The following is a 23,953-nucleotide window of genomic DNA, read 5'->3' on the forward strand; positions in this document are numbered from 1 at the left end:
CTTTGAGATCACTTTGAAATAATTGTATCTGGGAATGTTGTGTGTATAAAGGTAAGGGTTACTGTGATATATGTAATGAATAAACAGTTGGCAAGATCTATAAAATACAGAAGTAAGGATTGTTGGGAGAAGGGGATGGGTTAAAACCTTTGAGATCACTTTGAAATAATTATATCTGGGAATGTTGTGTGTGTAAAGGTAAGGGTTACTGTTATATATATATAATGAATAAACAGTTGGCAAGATTTATAAAATACAGAAATAAGGATTGATTGTTGGGAGAAGGTGATGGGTTAAAAACTTTGAGATCACTTTGAAATAATTGTATCTGGGAATGTTGTGTGTATAAAGGTAAGGGTTACTGTGATATATGTAATGAATAAACAGTTGGCAAGATCTATAAAATACAGAAGTAAGGATTGTTGGGAGAAGGGGATGGGTTAAAACCTTTGAGATCACTTTGAAATAATTATATCTGGGAATGTTGTGTGTGTAAAGGTAAGGGTTACTGTTATATATATATAATGAATAAACAGTTGGCAAGATTTATAAAATACAGAAATAAGGATTGATTGTTGGGAGAAGGTGATGGGTTAAAACCTTTGAGATCACTTTGAAATAATTGTATCTGGGAATGTTGTGTGTGTAAAGGCAAGGGTTCCTGTGATATATATAATGACTAAACAGTTGGCAAGATTTATAAAATACAGAAGTAAGGATTGATTGTTGGGAGAAGGGGATGGGTATTAAGGAATGGGCAGATCAGAGGAAGTACCAAGGCTAAACAAAATATATAAAGGCACAAAATTATGAACTAGTCTGTGTACCTGGTAGCTCTGTATTGTTGAACAACAACAGCAGGTACTATTAGGAATTGAGAGCATCTTGCCACTTATATGGACTGTGGCATTTTACCTGTAATGAGGAACTTTTGAAGGATCAGATGTTACCTCTGAAGGACTGTTTCTTCAGTGTACTTTTCACTAAAATACTTTCTCTTCTGACTTGAGACCAGTTAGGGCTTCAGTAGTTGCTTTGATATGTGGTAAGTGGAAGTGGAATTGAGCATGACTTCGAAGTTTCTAGCTTGGGAATTGTGTAGCGTAACTGAGTAAGATCAGGAATATTGGATGAAGTATTTAGATAATGAGTTCACTTTTGAAAATATTGGTTTGGGATGCCTGTACGACATCCAAGTGGAGATTATTGAGTAGTCATTTTGAAAATAGGAGTCTGAGGTTCAGGGGAGAGATCAGGTAGACCTAGAGATAAAGATTTGTGTTCTGTTAGTATAATGATTATAGTTAAAACCGTGAGAGAATGAAATTTTCCAAATAGAAGTGTGAAGCTAGAACCTTAGGGAATGCTAGTATTTAAATGATGGGGGGTGACATAATTGGATCTAGTATAGGAAAGAGAGAAGTAGCCATGAAACAAAGAGAAATTTGTACTGTCAAAGACAGCAAAGGAATAAAGAATTTCAGAGGAGTGTCAGCTCTGTCTTGTGTCATATGAGGTGAGGGTGTGGAGGAATTGAACCTGTGAACATTGCTGATGAGAAAGTCAAATGCTGCTGCTGCAACTCCTCAAAAAGTTAAACACAGAATTACCATACGATCCAGCAGTTTCATGCCTAGGCATGTACCCAGAATAATTGAAAGCAGAGACTCAAACAGATACTTGTATGCCAATGTTTTAGCAGGGTTATTCACAATAGGCAAAAGGTGGAAACAACCCAAACGTGCATCAACGTATGAATGGATACACAAAATATGGTATATAGATATGATGGAATTATGATTTATTCCTTAACAAGGAATGAAAGTCAGGTATGTGCTACAATATAGGTGAATCTTAAAAACATTATTCTAAGTGAAATAAGCCAGACGCAAAAGAATAAATTTTGTATGATTCCACTTATAGGAGGTACCTAGAATAGCTACCCTTATAGAGACAGGAAGTGCAATAGAGATTACAAAGGGACTTGGATTGAGGGCCAGAGAATGGGAAGTTACCATTTAAGGGTCACAGAGCTTTTGTTTGGGGGGCGGGTAATGAAAAAGTTCTGGAAATGAATAGTGATAACTGGTTGCACTCCAGTGTGAAGGTACTTAATACCAGTGAATTGTACACTTGAAAATGGTTAAGGTGGTACATTTTATGTTATGTATATTTTACCCCAATTAAAAAAAATCACAGGCCAGGCACAGTGGCTCACGCCTCTAATCCCAGCACTTTGGGAGGCCAAGGCGGGTGGATCACCAGGTCAGGAGATCAAGACCATCCTGGCTAACACGGTGAAACCCCATCTCTACTAAAAATACAAAAAGTTAGGTCGGGTGCAGTGGCTCACACCTGTAATCCGAGCACTTTGGAAGGCTGAGGTGGGTGGATCATGAGGTCAGGAGATCAAGACCATCCTGGCTAACATGGTGAAAGCCTGTCTCTACTAACAATACAAAAAATTAGCTGGGCGTGGTGGTGGGCACCTGTAGTCCCAGTTACTTGGGAGGCTGAGGCAGGAGAATGGCGTGAACCCAGGATACGAAACTTGCAGTGAGCCGAGATCGCGCCACTGCACTCCAGTGTAGGTGACACAGCAAGACTCTGTCTCAAAAAAAAGGAAAAAAAAAAAAAATTAGCTGGGTGTGGTGTAGTCCCAGCTACTCGGGAGGCTGAGGCGGGAGAATCACTTGAACCTGGGAGGTGGAGGTTGAAGTGAGCTGAGATTACGCTGCTGTACTCCAGCCTGGGTGACAGAGTGAGACTCTATCTCAAAAAAAAAAAAAAAAAGAAAAAAGAAAAATCACACAAAAAACTAAGTTGAGTGAGGTCATTAGAGTTCATTCTCTAATGCTTTCATTTTAAAAATGAAAGCAAGTTATAAGAGGTTACCGTCCCTTTTTGTATAAGATTTATAGTTGAATGTATAAAATTATGTGGAAAAAATCTTGAGGGATTTATATCAAAATCTGGTTATCTCTGGGGTAGAAATTTGGGTGAGTTTTTTTTTTTTTCCGTAATTTATCTGTATAAGTATACTCCAAGCAAATATTTCTTGTGTAATAAGAGAAAAAGAGAAGCTAATTTTTTTCAAACAAACTCAAATCTTATAACAGAATTCTCTTACTCTTTAGGTATATGGAGCTGCCATTCAGTTTTATGAACCTTACTCTCGGGAACTTCTATCAGAGAAACAGCTTATGCAACTGGGCCTATTGACGCCTGTGGAGAGAAAAATGGTCTCCAAATCCATCAATACAAACAAATGCATTTGTTTACTCTCACACTGGCCTTTTTTTGAAGCTTTTAGGAAATTTCTTATGTTTATCTACAAACTTTCTGTGTCTGGACCACATCCTCTTCCCATTGAAAAGTATGTATATGATTAGAAAGATGGCTGGTGGAAAACTGGGTATATAAATATATATGTTTGATTGTTTGTGTAACTTTTAGCAGCAAAGTTGGAAGGGAAGGAAGGCTACGTTTACCCCACTTTTTTTTTTTTCGAGACATCACCCAGGCTGGAGTGCAGTGGCGCCATCTCGGCTCACTGCAACCTCCACCTCCTGGGTTCAAGCAATTCTCTGTGTCAGCCTCCCGAGTAACTGGGATTACAGACACCCGCCACCACGCCTGGCTAATTTTTGTAGAGACGGGGTTTCACCATCTTGACCAGGCTGGTCTTGAACTCCTGACCTCATGATCCACCTGCGTCAGCCTCCCAAAGTGCTGGGATTACAGGCATGAGCCACCAACTTTTTACTTACTCCCTTCTTCACCTCAATCATTGACTGTGAGCTTAAAATTGGATAGTAGTGGCAAGGATGGCCAAATAATAATCTTTTGAGAATTCACCTAAAGAAGTAACTTACATAAATTATATTGTGAGTGTTCTTCTTCCTATTTATTCTCTAATAACTGAGAGACAAATAGTTACTGCTGCACACACACCCACCCACCCACCCATACAAGTGGCCATTCCAAAATCTAACCGTAATACCTCTCTAAAGTGATGTCGAAATTAGTAAGAATAAGTTAATTGATGTTAAAAGTGAAGTTTTTGTTTTAGCATTGACAGAAATTCTTTGAGCTTTCTCTTTAGTTTGTAATTCTTTTTGTCATGCAATCTTTCCTAAGCAAGAAAAATGTATGTTGAGCTACTCTTTTTTAAATGATCTTTTCTGATTTCTAGTGGCACACTGACTTCTGTTTATGATAGTTTATAATTTATGTATCCTGCCGACAAACCAAAAAGTGTCAAGAGCTTTCTGTAATGTATTAAAGTATGTGTAAACGTAGATGTTTCTTACAATTTCAGAACTTTTACATTATAGCAGAAAGAATATCAGTGAAACATACTAGTTTAGTGGATAAGGTAGGGGTAATTATGCACAGGTTTAAAAATAATGCTGTCCAAAAATCACCTTTTAAAAGAGTAAAGTACTGTGCATAAACTCATCATAATTTGATATTGAAATACGGTTGCAACTTTCATTTTACACTCTCGAAATGGCAATTTAATGATTTATAGTTCTGGGTTTAACATTCAGCTGTCAGATTAATTTGAAGTTTTTTGAAGTAAAATGTAATGTTAGTGACAAGTTAGCAACCTTTTGAAAAATTAAGATTCTATGAATAGCTTGTGAAAATAAAATTAATGTATATAATCAATATCTTTTTCAGTTGAAGTAATATGTTGCATTTTTGTGGCTCCTAAGAAGCTCTAAATTTTGGAGAAACTTAAGAAGTAATTTTTATAGGTGCAGAAATAGAATGGGTAGGTGGTTCATCCAATGTTAGAGTAGTAAATCTGGGATTAAATTCAGTTTTAGTGTAAATTCATTATAGCACAGTTAGTTGCTCCCTGTACTGGCACGGATAACCAGGGCTATAAAAATTCACTCCTTTCATGAAAACTGTTTTTATGTTATTTTTATTCATCTGGTAATGATAGGGGGTGGGAATAGAAGTCAGGAAATACATTGTGTATTTCAGAAGTTTGATGGGCATGGATAAATTCGTTTACACTAAACAAATTTACTTACTTAGCCTACATTTTAGATAAATGGCCATGTCATATCTGGGATGATATATAGTGATATTTAAGATTTGTTAAAACCTGTGATGCATTTTAGAAAAGTAATTATGATATTTATTTCAAATTTTTTTTCTAGGCACATTTCACATTTTATGCAAAACATCCCTTTTCCTTCACCACAAAGACCGAGAATCCTTGTCCAGGTAACAAAAAGAGAGTATATTTGGGGAGAACTTTGCATATGCTCACCCCAGTCATTGCAGAGTGGATTCTATATACCTTTGGGTTTGAGGTGGAGCAATATGCATTTGTAAAGTCCTTGTATTTTCTGTGCTTTGTAGCTTTACTGAACATCCTTTCTTACTGGGTTTTGGATTTGAATGTACAGAATTGGAATAATTATGACCCTTGGTTCATAACATTTTCATTTTTGGCCCATGCATGGCCTTTGTGTAGCTAATTTTAATAATGTAAAACCCAGGATTATGTTTGAGCATGTTCTTAATATCAGATTCTCTAATAAATATTAAATATGAAATGAGCAATGGTTGGAGGGGGTTAACTTAAACAAGGTCTATAATAGTACTATGCTAAAGGACCAGTTTTTTATTTTCAGTAAGTAGCAGACGTAGGTAGGTATACAGCTTGTGACATATGCAACACGAACAGGTCTATACCCTCTCTATAATAATAGTTCCACTGATTACGTGCTTGGATATGGGAGAGAGGTCAGATTGTCATAAAAGTTGCTTAGTGGTTTGCTCTTCATTTGTATAGTATATCTTTCTGGACCATAACAATTAACATACTGGCATACTTAACATACTTTGAATAGCATTGATCTATAGAAGGAAGCCATTTAAAAGTTTTTCTAAGACATTCTTAACATTATGTATGGTGGGATTAAGTCAGATATTATTGATATTGAATGTTATTTCAGTTCTGCAAGTATTAATGTGCGAAGCAACTGCCAAGTGCCTACAGTCTGTTGAGTAAATGAATTTGAAGCTTTTCTGAAGCAGTAATTCCATAAATTTTAAATAATTGTACTTTAACCAATTAAGTGAATCAAAATTCAAATTAACCATTTATTGAAAAAGAACTAATGTAACACTTCTTAGTAAATACAGCTATCATTTTATATTTTAGTACATTTCAAAAAGCATGTTTGCATATTAAATTGTTGTTTTCAGTATTACCTTTGATCTAAATATATAGATTTCACAAGTAGTTTTGAAACTTATATCTTGTTTTGGTTAATTTATGTTGCTTTTTTTTTTTTTTAAGCTGTCAGTCCATGATGCATTAATATTATCACAGCCAGTTTCTACACCTTTACCACTAAGGTAATTACTGGTATTTAGAATGATATATGTATTCACTTGGAGCAGAATGCTTTAAAATATTTTAGTGATTAGTATAATAAAGTTAATTGTTATTTTACAATTAACTCTATTAGTTAAAACTAGGCAAAAACAGCCTTAATGTTTCTGGCTTTGATAGCTAGATGGATGGTGGGGCTGTTTTATAAATGTGAACAATTCAGAGAGTTGCAAGATTGGATGTAGAGGACACTTCCCTTTTCTTCTCATCTCCCCTTCCCATATCCAGTTCATAACTAAAGGTTTAAGGTGAGCTGATTTTTGCTTTCTAAATATCTCGAATCCATTTACTTCTTTTCATCTTCATCATAGTAGACTTCCATGATGTCTTACCAGACTACCTCACTACTAGCCTCTTAACTGGTACCTTTTTACTCATCTTCCTTCAGTTCTTTATCCACCCTGTAGCCAGTGTGTCCTTTTGAAAATGCAAATATAATAGTATATTTCAATTTCAGCCTAATCTGTTGCTGTTTTCATCCTTTCCCTTACTATGCTTTAGTCACAATAGATTTATTTCAATTTCTTGGCTATGACAACAGCTTTTTCTTGCCCCGGGGCCCTTGCATATATTGTCTGTCACCCCTTCACTCCTATCCTTGTCTCCTTTCTTCTGAGTTCAACTCAAATGGCTATTCAGGAAAATCTTTCTTGATAAATGCCTTTTATTACCAGAGGATGAATTTAAATCTCCCAGTTATCTATCTCATTAAATTTGCTACTTTTCATTGATAAACAAGTAAAGACTTGAAATTAACACTAGACTCTCAATCTGTTAATACTTAAGAAATAATTTAATAAGCAAATCTTAACATGTCTTAGCAAAATAGTTCACAGTGATCTATTTTTCTCTTTTTTTTCCTAGTGGAGCCAACTTTAGCACCTTGCTAATGAATCTGGGTCCTGAGAATTGTGCAACACTGCTGCTCTTTGTTTTACTTGAGAGTAAAATTCTGCTGCATTCTCTTAGGCCAGCTGTCTTGACTGGGGTAGCTGAAGCTGTTGTAGCTGTAAGTATAGAATTTTCCTTTTAGTACAAAATTACTGACAGATAATTTTTACTCCAAAGGGAAATTTCCTTCAAAAACAGCAACTTTGAAAGCAACAACAAATTTTCAAAAAGTAACTTTGAAAAATTACCCGCCCGCGGCCGGGCGCGGTGGCTCAAGCCTGTAATCCCAGCACTTTGGGAGGCCGAGGCGGGCGGATCACGAGGTCAGGAGATCGAGACCATCCTGGCTAACATGGTGAAACCCCGTCTCTACTAAAAATACAAAAAACTAGCCGGGCGTGGTGGCGGGCGCCTGTAGTCCCAGCTACTCGGAGGCTGAGGCAGGAGAATGGCCTGAACCTGGGAGGCGGAGCTTGCAGTGAGCCGAGATTGCGCCACTGCACTCCAGCCTGGGTGACACAGCGCGAGACTCCGTCTCAAAACAAAAAAAAAAAAAAAAAAAAAAAAGAAAAATTACCCGCCCGGTAAAAGTCGAATATAATCTGCTGGCAAAGAGAAGTAGGAAGTATAAAGAAAACAAAGGTGATATCTATTTTAGGAAAAATGTCAATTTCCAATTTTTCATATTTTAGAGTTCTTCCCAGAGTAAAAACTATATGATTGTATAATAAAACCTGAGAATGAAGCTGATTGTATTGAGAGGCTCTGGCCAATTTCAGCTGTTCTAAAATTATGCAAATGATTACATGGTTAATTTCTCCCTATTTCAACTTTTAATAATTGTGAATCAGGAATATATAGGAAATTCTAAGTGATTGTGAAATAGGATAATATACAGAGGCTAAGCTCTTGTGTAAAGCGTAAGTAAAATTAAATTGTTAAATTGTTATTAAAGTTGTTCCCTGCTTAAAACCCTTTGGCTTCCCATTGCACTTAGAATGAAGTCTGATTGATAGGCACAGTGGCTCACGCCTGTAATCCCAGCAATTTGGGAAGCCGAGGTAGGCGGATCACCTGAGATCAGGAGTTTGAGATGAGCCTGACCAATATGGAGAAACCCCTCTCTACTGAAAATACAAAGTTAGCTGGGTATGATGGCACACGCCTGTAATCCCAGCTACTTGGAAGGCTGAGGCAGGAGAATTGCTTGAACCCAGGAGGCGGAGGTTGCGGTGAGCTGAGATGACACCATTGCACTCTAGCCTGGGCAACAAGAGTGAGGCTCCGTCTCAAAAAAAAAAAAAAAAAATGAAGTCTGATTGTATAGGGCTTTATAGGCCATTGTGTAGAACTTTAGATATTCCACTTCTCCAACCCTATCACCCATTAGTTGTTTAATTTAAAATAGCTGACTCTCCTCTCTTCCCTTCCCCATTTTAAGAATGTAAGTCTCCTGGGAGTAAGGACCTAATCTCTTATTTACTCCTGTATTTTCAGCACTTGTTACAGTTGCCTAGCACAGAGTAGGCCCTCAATAAATACTTGTTAAAACAGCAAATAGGGTATGTCTCCAAGATCTTAATCTGGTTGGAGAAGTGCTGTTGGACTGAAAACAATAGTAACCATATGAGACAGCTTCTAGGAGGATCCTCATTAAGTATTACTTTTCCAAGTTATCACAGTTGTGTGTGAAGGCAAAAGTTGTTAGAATATGAAAATATTTGTTAATGAACTGACCAGTTTTAGAAAGTTCCCACCCAGGCCAGGCGCAGTGGCTCACGCCTGTAATCCTAGCACTTTGGGAGGCCAAGGCAGGTGGATCACGAGGTCAAGAGATCGAGACCATCCTGGCCAACATGGTGAAACCCCATCTCTACTAAAAATACAAAAATTAGCTGGATGTGGTGGCTCATGCCTGTAGTCCCAGCTACTTGGGAGGCTGAGGCAGGAGAATCGCTTAAACCCGGGAGGTGGAGGTTGCTATGAGCTGAGGTTGCACCACTGCACTCCAGCCTAGCGACAGAGCAAGACTCCGTCTCAAAAAAAAAAAAAAGTTCCCACCCAAATATTCCTTACTAAAACATTAGTGTTTATTCAATCCCGTTTGTCAGAATCGTGGTGGCCAAGTCTCTTGATGGATTTCAGTAATATGGTGCAAGAACAGTTGAAAAAAGTGCTCATGGAATTGGTAATCATATGAAAAATGCCAGAGTATATGAGGTTTATGCAACTGATGTTGGAGAGCTGTCTGAATTGCATGCAAAATTATTTATAAGTCATGATTTGGTAGTTATGCCAATTACCATTTGAAGAAGAGAACATGGAAAAGAATGGTCACAAAACAAATGCTTCAAAAGGAGAATGATTTAAATATCAAAGAATATCAAAGAATTAATGGAGACCCATAGCAAAGATTGATGAAATGTACAAGTACTTTATAAAAAGTGACCCTATAGTGTTGCAAAAGGCAAAAGTGAAGAGAAGGATATCATGTTTTGCTAGCACATAGCTTTTTTTCTAAGGTTTCTTAGATAGTTGCAGTTGTAGCACACCTTTTGTTGAATAGAAGATAATTGTCACTCAAGAAATCTGAAGTCCTTGCAGGGTCCTTTGTGAGTGGCTCTGCCCCTCAGCAATCTGATCTTATTTTCCACTGCTCTTCCTCTTGCTCATTCTTCTCCAGCATTCTGGCCTTACCTTCCTGGGAGCATTAGGCATTCCCCATGCCTTAAGGCCTTTGCCCTAGCTGTTCCTTCTCATTGAAGCACTCTTCTCTTATATATCCCGTTGGCTAAATCTCTCACCTTCTTCAGGTTTCAGCTCTGTTGTCACTTTATTAATGAGGCCTGTCCTGTTTGTCCTAATACAACCTGCTTTTCCTCTCTCCTGCTCTGAACTCTAATGTCCTTCACTTGGCTTTACTTTTCCTTTTTTTTTTTTTTTTTCCGTAGCACTTATTACTTCCTGACATACAGGTTGAGTATCCCTTGTCTAAAATGCTTGGAAAGAAGTGCTTTGGATTTAGGATTGTTTTGGATTTTGGCATGTTTGCAGAATACACGCTGGTTGAACATCCCTAATCTAAAAATCTGAAGTCCTAAATGCTTCTATGAGCAATTTATTTTCTGTGTCATGTTGGTGCTCAAAAAGTTTTGGATTTTGCAGCACTTTGGATTTTGGATTTTCAGGTTAGGGATGTTCAACCTATAACATAATATTTTATTTATTATGTCTTTCATTTATTTTCTCTCTTACTGCTAGACAAGGTGTTTGCAAATGATGGCCGAATCCTGCCTGCCAAATCCTGCCTGCCACTTGTTTCTATAAAGTTTTATTGGAACATAGGCCATTTATTCATATATTGCCTATGACTGCTTTCATGCATGACAGCAGAGTTAAATGGTTGTGACAGAGACAATGTGGCTCACAAGGCCTAAAATATTTACTGTCTTTCACAGAAAAAGTTGCTGACTCTTAAACTATTAACCTCATGAGGAGAGTGATCTCTTTCATTTATTGTTAAGATCTCATTATGTAGAACAGTAATTGGTACATAGCAAGTGCTCAAATATTAACTAAATAAATGTTTGAAGACAAAATTCCAATCCTGAATAACCCTTTGTAATAGCTGGCAGAGGTAGTAAGTGTTATAGGCATTTCTTTGGGGTGAATGATGACAGATAAGGATGATAATTGAACTCGACCTTAAAAGATAACAGGGATTTTTATAGTAGAAGAAAAAAATTATCGGTAAAATTTTAGTACTAGCTAATTATTAAATTTTTTTAAAATTTATTCATTTACTTATTTATTTTTTATGGAGATGAGGGTCTCACTCTGTTGTCCAGGCTGGCCTTGAACTCCTGGCCTCAAGCAGTCCTCCTGCCTCAGCCTCCCAAAGTGTTGAGAGTCACTGCATTAGGCCTTAACATGTTTTAGTCTTTTTTTAAAAAACATCAAAACTTTTTTTTTTTTTAAAGAAAAGCACAAATGATACAACTGAAGTAAATCTTTGTAAAGGAAAACAGGTAAAGATTCTTGAGAAATGTTTTTTTCTCTTTTTTTTCCTGTCTCATCATGTCTAGATAGAGGAATATCTTATATATTGACTGTTTCTTTTTTTTTTTTGAAACAGAGTCTTGCTCTGTTGCCCAGGCTGGAGTGTAGTGGTGCAAACTCCGCTCACTGCAACCTCCGCCTCCCAGGTTCAAGCGATTTTCCTGCCTCTGCCTCCAGGATAACTGGGATTACAGGCATACACCACCACACTCAGCTAATTTTTGTGTTTTAGTAGAAACACTAAAATTGGCCAGGCTGGTCGCAAACTCCTGACCACAAGTGATCCACCTGCCTCAGCCTCCCAAAGTGCTGGGATTACAGGCGTGAGCCGCCGTGCCCAGCCTATTGACAGTATTTTTAAGATGCCAGACATCACTGATGTTTATTTGAACAGTTAAGAATTTTTTTTTGTTGAGCTTTTTAATTAACTATTAGCATTCCCTAGACAGTAATTAGTTTTTTTAAAAATTCTTGATGCTTTTAGTTGGATTTTGATCTGAGGTAATTTTGAGAATTAATAGGTGAATGAAATGTGTAAGAGTTAAAGATAATAAGTTTGTTTTATGATATTTTGGGCCATTTTATCTTATTTTGACTCCATAAAATTGGAATGTGGGCTTTGTATAGATACTAGAAGAATTAATATGCAAAAAGCTGTTAGTATTTTTGTTGTGTTTAATGATCATCATCATGACTTGAAAATTTTAATTGCATTTGTTCATAGTATTGCTTAGTAATATTTTATAGTCATTTAGTTTTGGAATGAAGTTTAAGGTAAACAAAACAGTGATATTAACTGCTTTTCAGTGATCCCTTTTCAGTAATACTAGTTACTTATATAATTTTTATTGCAAATTTAAAATTTGGTTAATTTTTTAAAACTTTTTTCCCAGATGATCTTTCCATTTCAGTGGCAGTGCCCATATATTCCCCTTTGTCCTCTTTCACTGGCTGCAGTGCTTAGTGCACCTTTACCGTTTATAGTTGGAGTTGACTCAAGGTATTTTGATCTTCATGACCCACCACAAGATGTTGTTTGCATTGACTTGGATACGAACATGTTATATGTGTAAGTTGATTCATTTTATATTATCTCCCATTTATGTTTTTCACTATATAGAGTTACAGTTCTTTGAAAGCATCTAGAAATATGCTATTTTTGGTAGTTGTTAAATCTTCCTCTTAAATACAGTGGCTCTCAACCAGGACAAGTATCAGAATCTGGGAACGCTGTGTGATTTGGAAAAAAAAAATGTTCAATATTATGATAGTTTATATCTGGATAACAATGTTAAATGTAAGCAGGAGATGTTTAGGTTTATCAGAAGAGACTATGAGTTTGAAAAGTAATGGTTAAACACTGCTTTCAGAGCTCGAGAGACGATATGCTTTCTAGGTTTAATTCAAAATCCATATGTAAGTAAAATGGGTTTACCCATTGGAGATTAAAGTTTAGTTACAGTATAGGGTGATAGTATACCATTTGTTTAGTTGTCAGGATTTGAATTTTATAAGGATCTGTTCTTTACTACATAGAAATTTGTATTAAAAATCAGTTATAGTTTGTGTTTGCTGAAGGTGATAAGTACAGCAGTGGTACAGCTGAGGGTTCAGAGAGTAGCAAACTACATTAATAAAAGGAATAGTTCCGGATGGATGTTTAAGGGTTACCCCTTCCTCCACCAAAAGTGGGAAAGGACAGTAAGTATTAAAAATTTTCTTATGTTGGTGCCAACTTCCAGGCTGTGGAACACTTATTCTTTACTGTTTGAGATTGGTAGAAAATGAATAGAGAAATATTTTGGGTGAGGCCTAACTAGTTCCAACAGTAGAATTCGTTGGGAAAATATTTTTATGTGAACCAAAAAAATAGCCTAAGGAAGGAAGAAAACATTTGCTGTAACTTAAAATATAATTTTGACATGGATCTACCATTGTATTTTGAAACTGTGTAACTGTAGTAGCTCCTTATGTATATTTAGATTTACTTACAGCTTGAAAGTAATGAACAACTTGAATGAATTAAATAGTTTTTTGTGGCACACATTTTATTGTTTATAGGTTACTCTCCCTGAAAAACAATTATTTCAGGAATGTATTCGTGGTGTTGCTTTTAGAAATGATTATTTGTGAAGTTAATACTCAGATTTTTTACCTTGTTTTATTTATTATTCCGAATAAAATAATATGGAGAGTCTTAATTTTGCCCAGTTTTGAGTAACTTTTATAAAACTTCTGGTAATCAAAACATTGTTTTCTAAAACAAATGTGAAGTGTTTGCTCAATTGTATTTATTTATTTATTTATTTATTTTGAGACAGAGTCTCACTCTGTTGCCCAGGCAACAGAGTTGCAGTTGTGCAATCTTGGCTCACTGCGGTCTCCGCCTTCCGGAATCAAGTGATTCTCCTGCCTCAGCCTCCTGAGCAGTGGAATTACAGGTGCGTGCCACCACACCTGGCTAATTTTTTTGTATTTTTAGTAGAGATGAGGCTTCACCGTGTTGGCCAGGCTGGTCTTAAACTGCTGACCTCAGGTGATCCACCTTGGCCTCCCAAAGTGCTGGGATTACGGGCATGAGCCACCATGCCTGGCCTGCTCAGTTGTGTTTAAATAATTATAAAATGTGCCCAGGTGTAGTGTTTCACACCTGTAATCTCAGTACTTTCGGAGGCTGAGGCTGGAGAATCACTTGAGCCCAGGAGTTTAAGACCAGCCTGGGAAACATGGTGAGACTCCATCTATATAAAATAAAAAATTAGCCAGGAGTGGTAGTGAGTGCCCATAGTGCACAGGCAGCTGAGGAGGAAAGATCACTTTAGTCCAGGAGGTCGAGGCTGCAGTGAGCTATGTTCACCCCACTGTACTGCAGCCTGGGTAACAGCAAGACTCTCTGTCTCAAAAAAAAAAAAAAAGCCTCCAAATTGTACAGAATAATGTAAATAACTTGTATCTATTCACCACAACTTTATTAATAGGCCGGGCACAGTGGCTCATACCTGTAATCCCAGCACTTTGGGAGGCCGAGGCAGACGAATCACCTGAGGTCAGGAGTTCGAGACCACCCTGGCCAACATGGTGAAACTCCGTCTGTACTACAAAAATTAGCCAGGCATGGTGGTGGGCAGCTGTAATCCCCACTACTTGGGAGTCTGAGGCAGGAGAATTGCTTGAACCCAGGAGGCGGAGGTTGCAGTGAGCGGAGATCATGCCACTGCACTCCAGCCTGGGTGACAGAGGGAGACTCTGTCTCAAAAAAAAAAAAAAAAAAAAGAAAATATTAGCAATAAATTTGAAATCTCTAGATAGTCCTCCATAACCATATTTTGTTCCTGTCTCCCAGAGAGGAGCTCCAGATCCAACCATCATCTTGGATAAATTCCAAATCCAACCATCATCTTAGATTTGGAGTTTATCATGCACATGTATTTTTAAAACATTTATTATATATGTATTAATCTAAATAAAATGTTGTTTTGCATACTTACACATTTTTTTCTACTTGAATAGTTTTTTGTGAATTGCTTTTTTGCTTACCATTCTTTGTGAGGTTCATCCAGTTCATTTTCAATGGTGATCAATGTCGATGGACATTTAGGTTGTATCTAGATCTTTGATGTTAGAAACAAGGCTGTTCTGATCATCATTGTATATATTTCCTTGAGTATATGCTCAGGAATTCCTCTGAAGCATATACCTGGAAGCGCTAATGTTGCTTGGTAGGGAATGAGCATTTTCAACTTAATAACTAATACCAGATTACTCTCCCAAGTTTACTCTGTCCTCAGCAGATGAAAGTTCTTTTTGTTTCATATCCTTGCCAACACTTGCGGTCAGACTTTTACATTTTTTACCAATTTGATGGTAATGGTATTTCACTGTGGCTTTAATTCACATTTCCTTAATTAGTAGCAAATGCAGCATTTGCATACCTTTGTGCTCCTTGGTTTTCCTCTCCTGTGAATTGGATGTTCCTTTTGTTGGTGCGTTTTGCTGTTAGATTGTTTTTTTCTTTTGATTTGTAGAAATTGTATATATAATCAGGAATTAATTATTGGTCTGCATTGCAAATAGCTTCTCCCACATTGTGACCTGTCATTCCATTCTGTTTTTGGTGTCTTTTGATAAACAGAGATTTATTTTAATTTATCAAATTTTAAATTTCTCTTTATGGAGTACTGTTTTTGATTCTTATATATGAAATATTTCACCATGAGGCCATGAAATACTATCATGGTTATTTTTTAAGTTGTGAGGTTTACCTGTCTCATTTAGTTATTTAATTCAGCTAAACTTGATGTGACATATCACTTTCTATATTTGTATAGATATGTATCTGGGCTTATTCTTTTCCTTTGATTTTTTTCAATCTCTTCTTAATGGCTTTAAAATTAAGTTGTCTACAACATGAATGAACCTTGAAAACATTATGTTAAAAGACCTTATATTATGATTTAATTTATATGAAATGTCCAAAGCAGGCAAATCTTTAGAGGCAGAAAGTAGATTGATTAGTGATTGCCTTGGAATGGAGAGGATGGGAGTATTGGAAACTAAGTGACTATGGGATTTCTTTTTGAGGTGATGAAAATATTCTAAAATTGCTTGTAGGCTGGGAGCAGTGGCTCACGCCTGTAATCCCAGTACTTTGGGAGGCTGAGGCGGGTGGATCTTCTGAGATCGGGAGTTTGAGACCAGCTTGACCAACATGGAGAAACTCCGTCTCTACTAAAATAACAAAGCTAGCCAGGCGTGGTGGCGCATGCCTGTAATCCCAGCTACTCGGGAGGCTGAGGCAGGAGAATTGCTTGAACCTGGGAGGCAGAGGTCGCAGTGATATGAGATCGCGTCATTGCACTCCAGCCTGGGCAACAAGAGCAAAACTCCGTCTCAAAAAAAAAAAAAAAATTTGATTGTAGTGGTGGTTACACAATTCCGTGAATATAATAAAAACCATTGAATTGCACATGTCACATGGGTGAATTGTATGGCATATGACTTTATATCTTAATAAAGCTGTTTTAAAAAGTCATGGTATGAGACCTTTTTTTGGCAGTGTCCATGGCGAATCCCCTTACTCCTGTTCTTTTTGAAAATTGTTTTCACTCCATTTGGTCTTTTGTTTTTCCATATAAATTTTAATACCATCTTGTTAAGCTCTACACAAAATTACATTGGGATTTTTGTTAGAATTTTATTGTATTTATAGATTCGTTTGGAGGCAGATGATATCTTTTTGACACACATTGAAAATATGCACAAGAAATATGACCCATGAATGTGGTATTTCATTTCATTGATCTTTCAAAATTTTTCAGTAAACTTTGTGTTTTCTCCAGAAAGATAATTCACATCTTTTGTTAGACTTATTTGTTCCTAAGTATCTTTCAGTTTTTATTGCTACTGTAAATGGTATTTTTAATTAGACTTTGTTGCTGGGAAATGTAGTTGGTTTTTATATAGCGGCCTTATATCTAACAACTTAGTTGAATTCTCTTAATTTGTATATTGTCTTCAATTTTCTGCCTATAAACATCACATTTCTCTACTTACACTGTCCTAATGTATTTTAAATTTTTTTGTCTTAATTCTCCAGCTAGGATCACTAGTGTAATGTTGAATATAAGTAGTTATAGTTGGTATCTTGTCTTGTTTCTAATTTCAAAGGGGATGCTTTGAGCAGTTTATCATAAATTATGATTATTGGTATACAGCAGGGATTGACATCTGGCCCAAAGCTTGTTTTTGTAAATAAAGTTTTATTGGAACAGAGCCATGCTCATTCATTTACATATGGTCCATGCCTGCTTTCATGATGCAACAGCACATTTGAGTAGTTATGACAGAGATGGGGTTTCGCCATGTTGGCCAGGCTGGTTTCAAACTCCTGGCCTAAAGTGACATGCCTACATCAGCCTCCCAAAGTGCTGGGATTACAGGTGTGAGCCACCCTGCCTGGCTACAAAAGATACATTATTAAATGAAAAAAATCAAGGTGGTAATTGTGTATTGCAGTGTGCTGCCACTTGCGCAAAAGAAAAGGCAGGGAATAGTTGTATTTACTTGTATCTGCTAGTTTTGGAATAAAGACACATTAAAATATGCTCAAGAAACTAGTGATTATGTATTATGGGGGTGAGGGAACTGATCAGACGTGGAACAAGGGTGTGTGTATGTGTTTAAGTTATTTTTGAGCTGTGTGATCATATTAAAGTTTTAAAACTCCCAGTGTGATGGTGGATTTGTCAATTGCATTTTATAGTTATTTGGACATTTGCTTTATGTACTTAATTAAGGCTGTGTTATGAGGGACACTCAAGTTCAAAATGGTTCTGCAGTTAAATGAATACTTTTATCTTGTAGCTACTTTAAAAAAAATCACTGATGCTCTTGTTAGTTTGTGCTTTTCTTCTCATTAATACATTATGTTAGATATATTATCTTTGGTATATCTTTTCCCATCCTTTTAATTTCAGATATTCTGTGTATAGTATATAACTGGCATTAGAAATCCAATCTAACATTTGTCTTTTTGTTGAAGAATCCATTAATTTACATGTATTGTTATATATTTGAATATTTCTGTCTCATTTTGTCCTTTTTGTTTTGCTGTTATTCTTTTCTCTCTTTCAGATTGAATGAATTATTGTTTTTTTCCCATCTGCTTACCTAAATGTTATATGTGTGTGTGTATATATATGTATAATTTCATATTTATGTTCCTTTAATGATTCCTCTTAATTTTTTAATATGGGTGCTTAGAACTTGAAATTAATATTTTACTCTTTTTTCAAGCAGTAAAGTAGACTTTAAAATACTTTAATTGGCAACATCCTCTTTTACTGGTACAAAAACAATAAATTTTACAATTAATGGCCCTTTAGGTTAGATGAGATGCATTTCATCTACCTACAGCAGCCCTGTGTATTAGGTACATTATCAGTCCTCATTTTGTAGATCAGAAAATTGAGTAACAGAAGAGTTGAGTGATTTATACAAAGTCACACAGTAAATGTCAGAGCCAGATTACAAATGGATGATAATCCAGACAATAATGACAATATTTTATTTGGGGGAGGGGGTTAAAAGATAGCACTAAAATATTAGACAGCGATGACATAAAATGAGATAAATTGATCAGAGTTAAACTTGACATGCCATCACTTTTAAGACACAGTTTCAAGAGATGTTAAAATATGTCTTTTAACAGTACCAGGCACAAAGGAAGTGTTAGCTCTTTTATTAGACGTTTATTCTTAACAGAGAGGATATTATGTTTGCTTCCATTCTGGTGGCATTAAGCCAGGGAGCACTTGAAGTTAGTTATTTTGACTTACAGTTTCTTGTGCCATGCCAGTAGCATGCAGTCAAACTCATAACCCATTAGTTGGCAGGCATCCAGTAATGAATTCTCAGGGGAGATCCCTCCCCTAATCAAAATCCAAGCTGAGGGAGCTACGCTATGAGGACACAAGGCATAAGAATGATGCAATGATTAGCCGGGTGTGGTGGCATGTGCCTGTAATGCCAACTACTTGGGAGGCTGAGGCAGGAAAATCGCTTGAACCTGGAAGGAAGAGGTTGCAATGAGCTGAGATTGTGCCACTGTACTATAGCCTGGGCAACAGAGTGAGACTTCCCCTTGGGGTGGGGGCGGGGGGCGAAGAATGATACAATGGACTTTGGAGACTTGGAGGAAAGGGTGGGAGTGGGTTGAGGAATAAAAGACTACACATGAGGCCAGGCGCGGTGGCTCATGCCTGTAGCCCCAGCACCTTGGGAGGCCAAGGCAGGCGGATCACGAGGTCAGGAGATCGAGACCATCCTGGCTAACACGGTGAAACTCTGTCTCTACTAAAAATACAAAAAATTAACTGGGTATGGTGCCACACGCCTGTAGTCCCAGCTACTTGGGAGCCTGAGGCAGGAGAATCTTGAACCCGGGAGGCGGAGGTCACAGTGAGCCAAGATCGCACCTCTGCACTCCAGTCTGGGCGACAGAGCAAAGACTACACATGGGGTACAGTGTATACTACTTGGGTGATGGGTGCACCTAAATCTCAGAAATCATCACTAAAGAACTAATTCATGTAACCAGATACCACCTGTTCCCCCAAAACCTATTGAAATTTAAAAAAATATTGACATGTTTTGTTAAAAGATTTAAAGTATGCAAAAAAAGATTCCAAAATGCAATCACTTGCTTAGAAAAAAAACTACATGTGAACTGCACTGAGTACTGAAGAACAATACAATAAAATAGAACCTGATTAAAATAAAAAATAATTTAATTTTTTGTTAAAAATTAAATGTTTATTAAATTTATTAATTTCATTAATCAGCTAATATAAAGGTACAACCAGGATTCCAGGTTGATCCTAAAGCTGGAATCTCTGCCCTTTTCATTATGCCATGCTACATTTAGAGAAACCTAAGCAATTCACTGACTTAGGGAAAGGGCTTAGAATTGTAGCATTTTGGGTTAAAAAAAAGAATCAGGCTGGGTGCGGTGGCTCATGCCTGTAATCCCAGCACTTCGGGAGGCCAAGGTGGGGGGATCACATGAGGTCAGGAGTTCGATACCAGCCTGACCAACATGATGAAACCCTGTCTTTACTAAAATAAAACATTAGCTGGGCGTGGTGGCACTCTCCTGTAATCCTAGCTACTTAGGAGACTGAGGCCAGAGAATTGCTTGAACCTGGAAGGCGGAGGTTGCAGTGAGCTGTGATTGTACCACTGCACTCCAGCCTAGATGACAGAGTGAGACTCTGTCTCAGAAAAAAAAAAGGAAAAAAAGAAAAAGCAGAGTCAGCCTTTCAAGCGTACCAGTTTTATTTGGAAGTTTCAGTTCTAACATACTTCTTGGGGAGACTGAAACTTGGTCTCCTGTTCTGTGAGAAGCCTTTAAAATCCAAGGCTGTCTGTTAATCGTCAGGGCAGATGTGGCCTTGGTGTTACTCTGGGTTTTCAACCCCTGAAGATTTCCCTGATTTTCTTGCCAGCTTAGCCATGAATTTTAAAGAACATTTGTTATATTTATGTTAACTTTTGTAAAAAGAGGGCTTTTTAGGCAGTTCTGTCTGTTGTATTTTATATTCTTATATTCTTGGAATATATATATACACACACACACACAGAGATATATATATTTTGTATTTTTGGAATATAAAGTTTTGGAAACAGAAGCTTTTAGTAATACCTTTAAAAATGGTCATCTCTATGGCTTTGGGTTTTTTTGGTTTTGTTTTGTTTTGTTTTGTTTTGTTTTGTTTTTGAGGCAGAGTCTTGCTCTGTTGCCCAAGCTGAAGTGCAGTAGCGCAATCTCGGCTCACTGCAACCGCCGCCTCCTAGGCTCAAGTGATTCTTCTACCTCAGCCTCCTGAGTAGCTGGGATTACAGGCACACACCACCACACCCGGCTGATTTTTGTGCTTTTAGTAGAGACGGTGTTTTACCATGTTGGCCAGGGTGGTCTGGCTTTGGTTTTTGTTGTTTCATGATCATAGATTATATTGAATAATGGTGTTATGATTAATTTATTTTTAACTGTGAGGGCTGGATGAACTACATATACTTTTAATCCTTACTTAAATTCCAATTCTTCTCTTTGGGCACACAGCATTTTAGAAGCCTACCAGTAGGTAGTTTGAAGTCTCAAGTCAACTAGATTTGACTCTTAGAATATTATAATTCTAAAATGTAGTTTTTGAAGCTAGACTTCAGTGTTGTATTCCTGACTCCAGCATTGAAAATATGCGTTGGAAGGTTAGAATGAGATGGCTAAATCTGACAGAGGTTGGTTGAATGAAAAGAGAACTTCCTTGAAATTCACTTATTCAAACTGTTTGCATCAGTTATGACTGCAGTAAAAATACATCTTTTCCATTTTCTAGTTTTAGGTTGATGCAAGAATTTTGTTTAGTAAAAACAGATTATGAATAACACATTTTATGAATTTTGTTCTGATTTAATAGATCAGATGAAAAGAAGAACATGAACTGGAAGCAACTTCCCAAAAAGCCATGCAAAAATCTACTTAGCACCTTAAAGAAATTGTATCCCCAGCTGTCTTCAGGTAATGTGAGGGAAAAGGAATACTATTAATAAAGGAATGTATATGAGAAAATTCTTCTTAAATTTAACATAATACCATTTTCTGTTTTTCTTTCCTTTGTTAGTTCACCGAAAAACTCAAGAAGGCTCAGCGATTGACATGACTCCAATTGAAGCAGATTTCTCCTGGCAAAAGAAGATGACACAGCTTGAGATGGAAATTCAAGAGGCATTTTTGCGCTTTATGGCGTCTATTTTAAAAGGATATAGAACATTTCTCAGACCAATCACAGAGGCTCCTTCAAATAAAGCCACAGCTGCTGATTCATTGTTTGACCGACAGGGTGGGTAGCACTGAAAGTACAATTCCTTTTATTGAAGTGAAAATATTTTATATTTGATGTTGTTGCCAAGAAATACTTACTGTATAAATTATTACAAATTCACATTCAAATATAATGAACTTCCATGTATTTGTAACCGAACTTTATGACTAGAATTTCTTGTAATTTTTATAGCCCATTTTTTTCCTGAGAAATCTGAAACTAGGCATATTTAATTATGAAAAGTCAAAGGTGTTACCTATATTTACAATACCTTGTCAGTTATCTTAGGAGAACATAACTGGAGATTTGCCTTCAGGTATTTAGGTATTTCCTCAATTTTGCATAGTTCTTGGATTTGTACACTTTTTTTTTCTTTTTTTTTTTTTTTAATAGAGTGGAGTCTTGCTATATTGGCCAGGCTGGACTTGAACTCCTGGCCTCAAGTGATCGTCCTCCCTCGGCTTTCCAAAATGCTGGGATTACAGGTGTGAGCCACTGCACTTGGCCAGATGTATACACTTTTGGCTTTACAATTAGTTTGTGCAATGAGGGCACCACATTTTAAACATTTTTGACTAATGTAGCTTTGTTCCAGGGAAAAACATATACTCATTATTTTTAGTATGTTTTGTTTTAGGGAATTATAGATAGAGATTTTTGTTGTTATTCAGCTACTGTTATATATATAGTAGGAATCTTACATCTATATCAATATTTATTTGAAATTATTTTACTTTTCTGTGCTTTTTACCTAGCGATTACAAAAAAAAATCTGTATTTTTCCATTAATCCTTTTGTCCTTTATCTTTTCTGCTTTAAGATAACTTACCACTTAAATATTTAGTTACCACTTACTGGCTAGTTATGTAGGAATATAAAGAAGTATAAAACCTAGCTCTATGGGGTCTTAAATGGAAAATAATTAAAATATTTTAAAAATAGAACAAGTAGTCAAGAAAACATATTTTACACAGTTTTAATTTGGAAGTTTTAAGAGTTCAGAAAAAAAAGGCATATTCTTCCAAATATTCCAGTATTTCAAAATGGGTATTTTGGAAGACTTCATGGAAGAAGCATGACTTAGAAGAATGGGTAGAATGGAGATAAATGGAGAAGAACAGGAAAGGCTTTCTGGAAGTCAAGTTTTCTCGACCGGACGCAGTGGCTCATGCCTGTAATCCCACCACTTTGGGAGACTAAGGCAGGCAGATCACCTGAGGTCAGGAGTTCAAGACCAGCCTGGCCAACATGGTGAAACCCTACCTCTACGAAAAATATAAAAATTAGCCGGGTGTGGTGGTGTGTGCCTGTAATGCCAGCTATTCAGGAGGCTGAGGGAGGAGAATCACTTGAACTTGGGAGACAGAGGTTGCAGAGAGCCAAGATTGTGCCATTGCACTCCAGCCTGGGTGACAAGAGTGAAACTCCGTCTCAAAAAAATTAAAAAAAAATAAATAAATAAAGTGTTCTCATTAATAAAATGGGGGCTATATCTACTTCATTGTTGTGAAGATTAAATGAGAAAATATATGTGAAGCAACTAGTACAAGTACTTTAAAATACTCATGATAACAGCTATTATCATTCATGGTAATAAAATGGAAGTAGCATCAAGATCTAAAGCACAAGGCCTGCAGATTAGTTTGCTGGGTCTACCATAACAAAATACCGCAGACTAGGTGGCTTAAACAACAGAAATTATTTTCTCGTGGTTTTGGAGGTTTAACTGAGATGAAGGTAGTTAGCAGGTTTGGTTTCTTCTGAAGCCTCTTCGCTTGGCTTGTAGATAGCTGTTTTTTCCATGTGGTCTTCCTTCAGTGTTTGTCTTATGTCCAAATATCCTCCTCTTACAAGGCTACCAGTCTTACTGAACTAGGGTCTACCCCATAATCCTCATTTTAGCTTAATTACCTCTTTAAAGACCCTATCTCCAAATAGTTACATTCTGAGGTACTAGGGGCTAGGAACTTAATATATAAATTTTGGGCCAGGCACAGTGGCTCATGCCTGTAATCCCAGCACTTTGGGAGGCCAAGGCAAGCCGATCGATCACCTGAGGTCAGGAGTTTGAGACCAGTCTGGCCAACATGGCGAAACCCTGTCTCTACTAAAAATACAAAAGTTAGCCAGGCGTGGTGGCACATGCCTGTAATCCCAGCCACTCAGAAGACTGAGGCAGGAGAATCTCTTCAACCCA

The 23,953-nt window shown here is 36.9% G+C and overlaps 1 protein-coding gene across 4 annotated transcripts in view; it reads left to right on the forward strand.

Moving 5' to 3' along the window:
• Window positions 1–2,774: 2,774 nt before the first annotated feature.
• The window catches only part of LOC116268567 (DENN domain-containing protein 4C), a 79,242-nt gene continuing 58,063 nt past the window's right edge, over window positions 2,775–23,953 (forward strand). For 2 of the 4 annotated variants that reach the window (XM_031661732.1, XM_031661734.1), the window contains exons 1-7: window positions 2,776–3,376; window positions 5,178–5,244; window positions 6,329–6,387; window positions 7,289–7,433; window positions 12,268–12,443; window positions 21,352–21,452; window positions 21,556–21,774. In XM_031661732.1, the coding sequence (XP_031517592.1) occupies window positions 3,204–3,376; window positions 5,178–5,244; window positions 6,329–6,387; window positions 7,289–7,433; window positions 12,268–12,443; window positions 21,352–21,452; window positions 21,556–21,774 (940 nt within the window). In that variant the 5' untranslated portion in view covers window positions 2,776–3,203. Of the gene's footprint in view, window positions 3,377–5,177; window positions 5,245–6,328; window positions 6,388–7,288; window positions 7,434–12,267; window positions 12,444–18,053; window positions 18,059–21,351; window positions 21,453–21,555; window positions 21,775–23,953 lie in introns of those variants that run through there. The other 2 variants (XM_031661733.1, XM_031661735.1) reach the window with 2 other exon arrangements.

This window comes from Papio anubis, unplaced genomic scaffold (assembly GCF_008728515.1).
Source record: "Papio anubis isolate 15944 unplaced genomic scaffold, Panubis1.0 scaffold241, whole genome shotgun sequence".
Taxonomy (NCBI): domain Eukaryota; kingdom Metazoa; phylum Chordata; class Mammalia; order Primates; family Cercopithecidae; genus Papio; species Papio anubis.